A 13142-nucleotide genomic window follows, 5' to 3' on the forward strand; every position below is an offset into this window, starting at 1 on the left:
TGGGAATTATTCTGGACAGCAGGGAAGCCAGAGCTCACACGGCTTGCAGTAATCAGGAAGTACGCTCTGACATCACCTCCGTTATCACAGACACCATGTTAAAGCGTCTGTACTTAAAATACATCCTTCCACTTTAACTACCAGCATTTCATTTATTTTCTCTTTCGTACTTTCTCTTTCTCTTGTTAATCCATTTGCATATTTTTCCAAGACACAGTAAGCCGACTGTTATGTCAATGATTGTCGATTGAACTAAATGACTCAATGTAAACTTCCCTGATGTAATTATACTAGTTAGTACAACCAAACCCCTGCGTTTGAAATAAAAGTAGAGAGATGACTGACTTCATCTAGTATATGTGAAAGATATTATTATTGCGAGTTGCTACTAGTACCACAAACAGCCTGCAGGTGTAGAAACTGAGATGCTTCGTCAGCACTGATTGTTTTGCCATAAACAAGTTTTGTTTTGCCTAAATTCCATTTAATTTGGATTGTAGATGTTTGTTGTATCAACTACTTTGAGTCTTAATTTACCACATTAAGACATGACAGTAAAAAGCATGTTTTTTGTTTAAATTGTAGTTGTTCAATGTTTAATATACTCATTGCCATCGCAACCACACAAGACGAGAAGATGCAGAATGTTGCGTTGAGAACTAAAAAGTAAAATTTGTCTTGATTATACAAAATGCTAGCCGTTGAGTGTTGAATGATGATCATCCTGGTTGAGGCTTTTTTTTCCCGGAACCGTTAAGGTCATATTTAATGACGTTATTTGTTCTGTCCTGTCCAATCCATTTTTTGCTTTGAGAATTAAATTATAAAACATCACCATGACTCAAAAAAAAAAGCTGGTAGCGTAGCGCTCTGGGATGATAAGGCAGGCAGGTAACGTTAGTCTCAAAAGTGTAGTGTATGCTAGCCAGTCTTCCTCACCAAATTAGCTTTCCATGCAATATATGATGAATATATCCACCATACTCGCTGTGAAAAAATGTAAGGAATTTATGTAAGTTGTTTTATGGCAATACCTTTTCAAGGGGTGGATGTTGTTTCTGGGAAGGAAGACGATCTTTCCGTTTGGCCACCGGTGTCCAAACTCCTGGGTCCGTTTGAGTGGATCTGTCGGATAGTGTGGCCGCCTCTGCGTCGCTGTCTGATGAAGTTTGGCCCTTGGAGTGTTCAGATCCGTTTCCATTAGGAAAGACAAATGTTTCCTCTTCAGAACCTGATTGAAAGGTCGGGAAACAGGTTAAGAGCCAATAAGTCATCTCCCAGCAGGGCCATTTCTAGCCAATTTGACGCCCTAGGCGAAATCCCTATTGCCCCCCCCAAAAATTATATATATATATATATATATATTTCTTTTCAGACACCAGTTGCTTGTCACATTCAAATTGGTTGTCATAAGGGCCTTTCGCACTGCGGGAACCTTTTCATAGTACCAGAACTAATTGTGGAACTACCCACCTTTTGGCATTTTCGCACCACCGAAACTGGGTGCGATTTTAGTACCGGACTGCCTTTTTCGAGAACCAAATTAGCTCCTACTCCGGAGCAGGGTCTAACCAGCACAACTGGTACTAATCGTGACGTAAGTAGACATTGATTGGCCAAATGCGTACGAAAACACCCTCACCTACCATGATTTAAAACGCTGTGTAAACATACTGTAAACATTGTGTCAACTTATTTCGCAAGTATGGAGAACAGCGATAGATGGACGGACGCTGAAGTGCAGGCACTTGTAGCAAATGTAGCACTGCCAGTTGTCGTTAGAGAGTCTTAGTCCTCCTTTCTGTTCTTTCAATCACTTTACGTATACGTCAACTTTCCATGTCCGTTATTGTGAAACCCGCGAGACACAACAAAAACATTGTGTAACATTTTGCACAATTTAGTATCTGTAATATCATTGTGTTGTCACTAGATGCCTGTATAGCCCTATGTAACAATCCCTGGTGGCTAAGACATTGCACATAATTTACACATAAATTAATTTTATTACATTTTGATTTGGATACTATATACTATACTACTACATATTGTTTAGATATTATCAATGGCTACTTTTTTGTGTTTATCTGTTTTTTGTAAAAACAAATTGTTGTTGTTTCTTGAATCATTGATTTAAAGTGTCAGTTATTGCATTATTATTTCAGTCAAACCTATAAAACCCCTTTGTTACCCCAAACTACATTTAAAAGCTTTATCAGTGGCATAAACAGCTACTAAGTAAACAATGCAGCTACTTAATCATTTGCTACTCGTTAACGTCCCCTTTAAATAACGTGACGCTCTGCCCTCTATGACACTGCTCCCATTAAGCGCTGTTGGAAGTGAATGAATTGATTCAGCATTTCGACACCTCCGTAAGGATGCATTTAACTCGACAAAGCGGTCTAATAAAGGATGTATTGATCTCGTGAATTAGCGAATTTTACTATACAAATATTTTTTAATTGGATGTTAAAGTTTATATGGGAATATTACATGACACGCTGATCCTTTAACAATGCATTGGCGCAAAAAACGCACACCTTTTGGACAAATCTGCCACAAATATTTGGACAAATGTGCCACAAATACTGCCTAAACAAAATACTGATTTTGTGCACTTTATTTACTGTACCAATATTATAAATTGGCCTTTGAATTTAGCTTTATTGCATGGTAAAAAAGTGTTACCTTGCCAAAGCACTGACAGAGCCCACTGATCTAATGGCGTTGTTGAGCGCTCCAAATGCAAACTTTGCATGCAACAATCAGGCAGCAATTGACAGCACTCTGATCTAGTGGCATACAGGCATCGTCAGATTGACAGTACTCTAGCCCAGGGTGACCGTGCCACTCTTTATCACAGTGCCAGTATGTGCGCTCATTGGCGCCCCTTCAGCTGGTGGCGCCCTAGGCGACCGCCTAGCTCGCCTATGCCTAGAAACGGCCCTGTCTGCCAGCTTAACATTTCTTTTAAAACTTGTATGGCTTTTGATGCTAGTATATTCATAAATGGTGAATTCAGACCAAGAGTATTAATGACATTCTGCACGACAATCTTCTCTCCAACAAGATATTTTCTAGAATAACAATACCATTTACAATCGAAAGCAAGTAGCAAGTAGAAGTAATAGTTTGTAGCTGCATCCCAAATGACGCACAATGCACTTATACGCTATGTTCTCAACCATGTAGGTAGGGTATGAATTATATACGGTTATTTTGTCATTCATAATTGGAGTCTGACAGCCCCTCCCCCTTCAATATAATAATTAAAGCTGCGACAGTTGAGTGCATGAAGTGTCCAACATTCCATGCTTCGTTTTTCGGCATCATCTGGGCACTTTTTCTTTATGGAATTTTCAGTGGGAACACACTAATCACACTATTTATACTACAAAACGTCATAAGTACGTGGTTTGGGACGCACCTTATGTCTATCACATAGTTAAAGCCTATTAGCCATTTTATAGTGACAATGTAACGGAAGTAACGACGGATGTTTTCTTTCGTATTGTCACTCTTAATTTTTCTTCCACATATTTATATGCTTAAAATCCCCATTAAATAGTTTTAGTGCTTTTCAAGCGATTAATCGCGATTAATCGCATCCAAAATACGTTTTTGTTTACATAATATATGTGTGTGTGCTGTGTATATTTATTATGTGTATATAAATACAAACACATACAGTATATATTTTGAAAATATTTACATGTATATATTTATATTCATATAATTTATATTATATAAAATAACATATTTTTCTTAAATATATACATGTGTGTGTATTTATATATAAATATGCATAGTACACACGCGCCCTTTATGTGAACAAAAACTTTTATTTTGGATGCGATTAATCACGATTAATCATTTAACAGCACTAAATAGTTTATTGAACAATAGCATAGTAGCATCCTTTACATGGCAGAAATAGTAAGACAAGTATGGTAGTATGCCATTTCACATTTAGCCTGGCTTCATCAAGCTATTTCATAGGGGTTTTAAACATAACTAGGCTTTAATAGAAGGTGCTGTGGAATACAATAATCTTTTTTTTTTAAATGACTTCTAAAACATAATTCACAGTTGTTCCTGGCAACCAATTTCAATCTCATGACATAACGTAACAGTTTTACAAGATGGCAATTTCGTATGATTTGATTCATGTAAAAATTTACAGTTTTTAGCAAGCATGAAGGTCCACTCCAAACCAGACTGTATAAGCAGATTGTACGAAAATGTAAAAATTAAAATAAATAGTAACAAATTGACATGAGAGTGTGTTGGATTTCCTTTAGCTGTGCTAGTTTCATATTTAATCATCACCCCATGGTCTCTCTTTTGGCCCACAATAAAATGGTTCTCAAATCAGTATTTCATTTGATAAATAAATGGTATAGTACACAGTCAAAAGTTTGCAAAATAAACCTCTTCTTGTACTTTTAAGTAGTACTTGTACTTTTAAGTACAAGGCTCCTACTATGATCACTCTTTTGGGTGTTATTTTGCTGTAATGGCCAGCTTCCTTGATGTATATCAAGACTGAAAAAAAAAAAAACTCACTCCAGCTGTTGCCCTTAGTGTGGAGGCCTGATACGGGGCCCGGGGTGCAGGGACAAGAGCTACTGGTCACCTGGAGCCTCTTCATACACTCCATTCCCACCACATCCTTACAGTGCTTGTGACAGTTTACTCCACAGTCTGCAGAGAGAGAGGTGCAGCAGGGTTACGATGGTCCTGAGGTGACAGTATATAGGAAACTGTTTGATTAGTACTGTGTGTTCTAACCTTTGCAGTGGTAGCCTTGTTTTATGACTCCCCATAACTAATGGAAAAAGGGGGGGGGGGGAAGTTAATGTACAAAGACAAGTCAGAAACACAGAAATGAAATGGTCCTTAGTTCAAACACTCACAAATCCTCCGCAGGTGTCACAGAATGTGGGCCTTTTGTATGTGGTCTCATGGAAGTTGTGAAGGTTGTGGAGGTTGAAGCCAAGTTTAGCACACACCGACATCCCACGCATGAAATATGAAGTGATTTCCTCCCTACTGATCTCTCCTTCCCTGAAAATAAAGAACAAAGCATGATGAGAACTGATTTGATTCATTGCGTTTTTCTCACATCATCTTTGCTTCTGACTGAATCACCGACTGGGGCGGGTCCCTGGAGCCGGGCCTTTAAGGTCGGAGAAGATCTCCGCCTTTCAAGATGGGCTTGTCCCATGAGCACAATGGAATTTCCGAGCGGGAGGTGGCAATTGCTGGAGGGTTTACGACCCCTTTGTTCTCTAAGCATGGTAATTTGCAAATGGATTTAAATCGAAATTATTAACGATTCTCAGGGCCCTAATATATATTGCCTATGTACCACCATATAATATACACGCTTGTTTCGATCATACGAAGGCAAATTCATAGATACTAAACAAGGTAGGATTACATATAGTGAAAAGGGAGGATCAGGAATGGGTCCTCTCACAAGCATACTAAAATAGTCTAAGAATATCAAAGACAAAATACACAATGACAATAATATACTCAATGGCCTGAAGAAATATGTGTGTTCATTCAAATAACGGTTTTTCTATGAATTAACTAGAACACAGTCCATTTCTACTCTGCTTTTCCTTGGGACAAGCAGGGATTTTCCCTGCTTTACATACTTTTGGCCAATAAACCCAGTGATATCAGCGTTGGTTGCCATGCAACAAAGAGGCTGTTCGACTTCCTGGGGTGTTACGCATTCCGGGGGGAAGGGTCCATGGGTCCTCATATGGCTTGTTAACTGAGGTTACAGAGTATTTGTCATATAAAAAGAGACTATATAGTGTGTTGGATTGGTCCAGACGCTACAAATGATAAATCTTTAAACTGTAAAAGGTATTTTTCAATGTCCTAGAATTTTGAATAAAGAATATCCAGAGTTAGCTTCGCCTTGCCATAAAATGGTTACTCTGAAATTTCAAAGTTCTAGAGGGGTCGTCTGTGATATTTCCTGTTTTGTGTTTTTCTTTGTCACATGACAACAGAATGGCTTCCTGCATGTTGGTTTCACAACACTCACCAACTTTGATTTGGCAAATTAAACTTCACTTCAACTGATTTTGAATAAAATAAAATAAAATAAAGTAAAAATCAATTTATTTAAATACCAGCTTACACTTCAGCCTTTTAATGAGCTTTTTTATATATATAAGTTGACTTCAGAAATGGAAAATATGTTCATCATAGAAGACATTTATGGGGTTTGGGGTCAGTATTTATTTAGTATACTGCATATATGTTTCCATAAAAAATATTAAGCAGCACAACTGTTTTCAACTCTGATGATGTTTCTTAAAGGTGTTATATGATGCGATTTCAAGTTTTCCTTTCTCTTTGGAGTGTTACAAGCTGATTGTGCATAGATAAGATCCCTGAAGTTGCAAAGACTAAAGTCTCAAAACCAAAGATATATTCTTTATCGAAGTTAAGACTCTGCCATGCCCCCCCTAAAACGGCTCGTTCTAACACGCCCCCACATATCTACCTCACTATGTGGAAATATTAGCATAATGCCGCCCAAATGAGCACGCAAAGAAAGAAGGTGTGGTTTCAGTAACCGCAGTTAGTGTTGAAGCAGCCATGTCAGGGAGACGCTGTGTGTTTCTAGGCGAAAGCAAAAGCACTTTATTTGGCCTTCCGAAAGTAGATGCATTTAGGAATCTTTAAGATTACTTACAACAGAACCTAGGAGAGGAGGTAATTCTGACTTTTCATGAACCTAGGAGAGGAGGTAATTCTGACTTTGCTATGACAATCTGCGCTTCTGAATCAGTTACTGTTTTGTTATTAGTTTAAGTATTTGCTATCGACTGTTCAAATGCGGAGTTTTGCGCATCGTGTGTGAGAGAGCGAGAGAGAGGGGGGGGTCACATCACAGTGGAGTCAGCTGTCTTAACCGTGGCTTGCGTACTGCAAACACATACCAGCTTCATCACTGTCTGTCACGAGACTCTGTTCCCCTTTCGGGCTCTGTCTTTACATTTATTTTGAAAGATGAAGCTCGCGATTATGGTAAGGGGCATTACATTTCCGACGAGTGCTTGCGGTGTTCAGCCAATCACAATGCACTGGGTCAGCTGGCCAATCAGAGCAGACTGCGCTTGGCGGAAGGAGGGACTTTGTAGAAAACGAAGCGTTTGAGAGAGGCGGGGCATAGAGGACCTACAATAATGTACAGTATTTGAAAAATAATGTGTTTTTTGAACATTAAAGCATGTCAACATATTCTGTTACACCAAATACACAAAATAATGATCTTTAAAAAAGCATCATATGACCCATTTAAAGTTTCTGAAATCGGCTTTGCTTTGCATCAGCTTTGCATCCCAGCAATAAATAACATTTTGATATATAATAAAATTTAAATCAATGATTTTAAATTGTAACAATATTGACCAAAGAAATGACTTTTGATAAAATAAATGCAGCCTTGGTGAGCATACAAGACTTCTTTTCAAAACCGACCCCAAACTTTTAAACGAAATTGTAAATATATCACTTTCATTTCTGTCATTAACACAACCCTGTTTGTTCTCGGTAGTCTACATCTATAAGAGTGTAAAAGACCTCGTCTCACCTATCGCTCTCGTGTGTGCAGAAAGAGAAAGGGAAATTTGCAGCGATCTTCTCAAAGTCCTCCAGAGAAATGTAGCCGTCCATGTTCAAATCATAATTCTTCATGATAGACTGTAGGGGGCAACAAAATCACTGTGATCTTTAATGTAAGACACTGACTTCTAAAATGATCAGCCTGTGACATTTGGTCTTGAAGGGCCTACACGCTATTAAGGAAGTGAGAGTGGACAGCCAGGAACTGGCCGTCGCAGTGTCACACTAAGGAACTGGCCCTAAAAGTGGGAATAAACACGTTTCTCACTTACATCCACCATCTGTTTAACGTGTTTCGAGATGGTGTCAGGATCCAGACGCGGAGTCACTCCTGATCCCCACTCGGCTACCACTGGGGGCTTCACCGGAGCTACGGGCTACAGAAAAAGGGTGGTTAGAGACCTGACAGTTTTGTTTTGACACTCAACACCAACTCGCACAAGATCAGCAACTGAGAAACGCTGCTGTGAAAACACTATACAAATGATGGTGGCTTATTTGTAAAACGCGAACGCTGTCACAGGCAGAGAGGCTTTATAGGAAATAATCAAAAAAGCTTGTACGTAACAACACCCACACTGAAAGCGACGAAGATAACGATCGTGCATCTTTCAGCAATGTGTGTCTTTTTTGTGGTTTTCTTTGAAGTGTGTTTGCACAAAGAGGAGTGCGCTGAGCCCTGTACCCACACATTAGCACGGGATACTCCCTGTCTATAAACAGGTCACATACAAGTTCAAACTATATGGAAATACTGGCTAAAGTCGTTAATAGCAGCCTGTTGCATATGTAAAACAAGTCAACGTATGAATATGCAGTCTTTAGATGTTGGAGACTACTAAATTTTCATACTTTCTGAAGAAAATCGGAGTGCTCCTTGTTTCTGGTAATGCCAGGGTGCTTGAGGTTACCAGGGTGTTGCTATGTGGGTGCTAACATGTTCTGAGTAGTTTTAAGGGTGTTTCTATATGGTTGATAGTGTTTCTACTGGTTTCTTTCTGCTCCATGTAAAAAGAGCACACCTTTAGTGCTCTGTGATATGATGGTCCATACATATGGGATTTGTCTGTGGGATGTTTCGGGATTTCTTAAGCTGTGTTACTATTCGAGTGATTATTGCACCCAAAAAGACTGAATTTGGAGACTCTTTCTCAAAAATTGTAATGGGGAGGGAGTTGCACTACTTCACATTTTACAATGTGAACTAACCTCAACTTGACATAAAAAGGTCAAATTATATGATATTTTAAAAGACTGTAGCAAATAATTACGTCTGCGATTTTTTAAATGCATTTTCTTTGTGTAACATACGTTACAAATATTTGATTTTATATATATATATATATATATGTATGTATGTATGTATATATATATATGTGTGTGTGTGTGTGTGTATATATATATATATGTGTGTGTATGTATGTATGTATATATATATATATAAATATATATATGTGTGTGTGTGTGTGTGTATATATATATAAGATGTGTATTCAAGTCATTGCACACTGCAAAAAAATAAAAATTTGAAGCAGAAAATAAAACTTTGTTTTGATTATTTGGAGTACAATAAACAATAAAAAACAATTTGGAGTACAATAAAATACTATATTTCTACTTCAAATTTTCATGTATAATTCAATGTGTTACTTGTCATTTCTTTTTTAATTATTTGTGAAATTTACTTTTTCAGAGTGGAAATTGTAATCAAAGTAAATCCTACATTTTTTTTCAGTGTATGTGTTAATGGCATTTATTTTATTTTTTTAAATAAATTAATATACAGTTTTTCAATAAATTAATATATAAAAATATATAAATTAATATAAGAATGAGAAATGTCATTGATACCTACACTGTTTTCACTTTTTCTGAAATTGCTAATAAATTTCACAATTAATTACAAAGAAACCGTAAGTAACATTACATTAAACATAATATATATAAAAAATATAACATTAAACATAAAAGTAGAAAGAAAACTGTTTTGTTATAAAACATACTCCAATGATCTTTTTAAAATAATGTTTTATTTACAACTTTGAAAAATAATTTTTTACAGTGTAGTGTTATAGGTTTAATTGAATCCTGAACCCTTAGACAATATATGTATACAATACACAATGCAATGTTTATTTTGAAAACCTCACCTGAATTTTGGGGTTCTTGGGCTCCTTGGTGTAGGAGAGCTCATATATCTCGTCCTCCGTGTAACACAAGTCTAGCGAGAGCTGTGGGCAAGGCGGGGCAGAACGGTTACACATGAGAGGACGCCCACTGTTTGCAATCCACATCTCTCAGTATCACACACAAACAGCCGAGCTTAACCACAAAGATGAGGGCTGATTTAAAAAAAATACTCATTTAGACTTATAAATAGATGCAGGCTGTCTGTGGAAATGAAATAAAGGCCTGTTTACACACTTCTAAATAGGCACAATTATTCCATGTACTGATGGGGCCTAGTCATGTATTTATAACCCACAGCATGAGGCACAACAAACACTTTCGAGAAGAGAGGCTTTCCAGTAACACATTCCTCTGACAACAAATCCCTCTCACACCACCGTTTTCCCTGTCTCACCGTTAGCAGGTGCAGCAGGTCTTTGTTGGCCTCAAACGGTGGGGTGCAGTCATGGATGGCCAACAAGTCGCTAATGTTGCTGTATAAATGCTGCATTTTCCCCAGGTTGATCTTATCGTCCTCAAGGTAGTCTGGCAGCGCCTCGTTGAGGGAGATCAGGTCTTTGAGATGAACGCCCAAGATGGGCACCTTGAATCCAGTGCAGTCGTTGTACACGCGCCTGTAGTTTGAATAGTTGCTGTAGGACGACAGCAGCTCTGTGAGCTCACTGAGAGTCTGGGGGAAAACAACATGGCTTGAGCCTTTCAGAGAACTTCGATCTCATTTTGTTATTTTATCAGTAGCACTTTTTTAACATTAGTTAGTGTACTATCTAACATAAAATATCTATATGTAAAACATGTTCATTTCAACATTTACGAATACATACAATTTGAGTAATATTGTGAAATATTATTACAATTTTAAATAACATTTTCTATTTTGATTCTTATGAAGTATTCTAATTTGTTGAGATGGTGAATTGGTGGGTTAAATGTGAGCCAAAATCATCACAATTAAAAGAACCAAAGACTTAAACTACTTCAGTCTGTGTGCATTGAATTTATTTAATACACGAATTTCACAATTTGAGTTGAACTTTTCCACGACAATCTAATTTATTGAGATGCACCTGTAATGTAATCCTGTGATGGCAAAGCTGAATTTTCAATTTATAAGAAACATTTCTTATTAGAAATGTTGAAAACAGTTGTGCTGCTGAATATTTTTGTGGACACCTTGATTAAGAATTATTGGATGAACAGAAACGTATAAAGAAAAACAAATAGAAATTTGTAATATTATAAATGTCTTTACTTTTGATTAATTTTATGTATCGTTGCTGAATAAGCGTATTTTTAAACTTACTTTTGAAACATGAGTTAACAATTTTTTTATTGTTAATTGTTAGTTTATAATACCTAATGCATTAATTAATGTTATCAAATCTAGACTTTTTTTAAATGATAATGTTTTTATGCTAAATTATTACCACATTTTTAGTACATTATTACAAAATCTTTTTTTATATATATTTAGCATTAACTATTTACCTTTTTCATTTTGCACCTTCATCAAACACCGCTTTGCCATTTTTCTTTGCCAAATGCCATTAACTTTTTAAAATGTATTTTTTAAAGTGTTTTATAGTACCCTACTCGCAAAAACCTGAGGCAACTTGTGGTGTACCTTGCTCAAGGGCAAACAGCAAGATAGTTATTTCAATTTTCCATCCAAAATAAGACATCAACTAAAACATTTGTGCAAGGAGCCCGAATCCTTAAGCATGAACCGGCCCACAAATAACTTTTTTTTTTTTTTTGCTCTGAATTTGGGGGGAAATCTAGATTTCTGCGGATTTGTCTTTAATAGACACCACAACTGCAGAAACTAACCTAATATTGAACATTGAAAGCAGTGAAAATTATTCTCTTCTGGTTGCTTTTCTGCTGAAAATGTGAACCAGTAGCTTTCATATAAATTTGAGATATTTTTGATATTAATATGAATGTACTGTATATGACTTTATCACAACATGTGACCTCTAAGCAAATATTGGGATGCAGGTGTTTCTAACTAATCAAAGAATCAACATAAAGATCAATATACATCAATAGCTAAACAAATCAATGGCTTAAGATCATGGCATTGGTTAAGCCCTTATAAAAACAGTTGCGTGAGAGCAAAAAGGATGTGTGTAGCAATTTTGGGGGTCAGACTGACCTTTGTGACATCAGAGGACAGCAGGCTGGCTGTGTCTTTGAGACGAGAGATGGAACTATGACACAGACCTCCTATCACCGCCATCAGAGTATTGAAATTCTGTAGGGCTCTCAGCTTCTGCTCAAAAAAATAATAATGTGAATCCTACCCTTACATTCTCTCTATGAATGCATGGCAACATTGAGTTGCTTACATCCTCTTTCCTGTAAAAAGCACTTGTAAGCACAGCAGTTACACAACAGTTCTCCCAGACTATTTCCCAATACGGGAACATTACTCTCAATGGCACACTTATATCAGATTTCCTCACCATCACATCATTTGACACATTTGCTTATTTCCTAGGTGTTTTCTTTGGGTTGTCTTGTTTGCACATTGATGTTCGTGTGGTTGCAGGGCAGCCCACAAAGCACATCTGATGTAATCTTTTTCTCTGAGCTAATACATTAAATGCATAATATCCTTAGAGTGAGCTGTCTTACTGGCATGTCCTGATAGACGTCGATCATCAACCCATATGATGAATTTCAATTATTATGAATGTTGTAATCCAAAAAACGTCATGCACTAAAATGTTTTAAAATGAGTCAGACACCTCACGGACAGATATCACAGGCAACCTTGCTTCAGGGTTGGGAGTAAAACCACATATTTTGTCATGCCAGGGCCTCTCTCTACAGTATTTTACATCAGTGTCTTGATGTAAAGTTATTTCAGACTCTGAAAGTCTTGTTTCAGAACATTGCTGAAACATATGTATTTCAACATGTGCTGTACAATTCTTACAATTCAACATTGACTGCTCACTTTTGTAGTGACTTTGGTTGCAGAAGTATTTATACAATTAATTTTTAACCATAGGCATTAAAAAAAAAATAGTTAAGAGTTAAAAGCCATAAACCAAACCAACCAGCATTGCAAATGTTGATTTGAAGCAAAAGTATAAAAATCTGGAAAAAAAAAACGAAGCACTGCCAATGCTGTATTCAAAACAGCCAGTCAGAAATGGTGATAAGTGATGGTTAAACAATTATTGATTACATATTAAGTATATTAACTATTGATTATAGGTTATTTATTGTAAGTATAGAAAATATGTAGTCTATCCCAAAAATGTCACCAAAAACAGAAAAAA

The 13142-nt window shown here is 36.8% G+C and overlaps 1 protein-coding gene across 1 annotated transcript in view; it reads right to left on the reverse strand.

Annotated features, from left to right (window-relative positions):
• Positions 1-876: 876 nt before the first annotated feature.
• Positions 877-13142, reverse strand: part of LOC107596887 (RAS guanyl-releasing protein 1-like) — a 29264-nt gene continuing 16998 nt past the window's right edge. The window contains exons 7-15 of the mRNA XM_016287745.1: positions 12008-12124; positions 10244-10519; positions 9810-9890; positions 7932-8036; positions 7628-7737; positions 4920-5070; positions 4795-4831; positions 4572-4707; positions 877-1245 (exon numbers count right to left, since the gene is read on the reverse strand). Of these exons, the coding sequence (XP_016143231.1) occupies positions 1023-1245; positions 4572-4707; positions 4795-4831; positions 4920-5070; positions 7628-7737; positions 7932-8036; positions 9810-9890; positions 10244-10519; positions 12008-12124 (1236 nt within the window). The 3' untranslated portion in view covers positions 877-1022. The remainder of the gene's footprint in view (positions 1246-4571; positions 4708-4794; positions 4832-4919; positions 5071-7627; positions 7738-7931; positions 8037-9809; positions 9891-10243; positions 10520-12007; positions 12125-13142) is intronic.

Source organism: Sinocyclocheilus grahami, unplaced genomic scaffold (assembly GCF_001515645.1).
Source record: "Sinocyclocheilus grahami isolate Dianchi unplaced genomic scaffold, SAMN03320097.WGS_v1.1 scaffold224.1, whole genome shotgun sequence".
In the NCBI taxonomy this organism is placed as follows: Eukaryota; Metazoa; Chordata; class Actinopteri; order Cypriniformes; family Cyprinidae; genus Sinocyclocheilus; species Sinocyclocheilus grahami.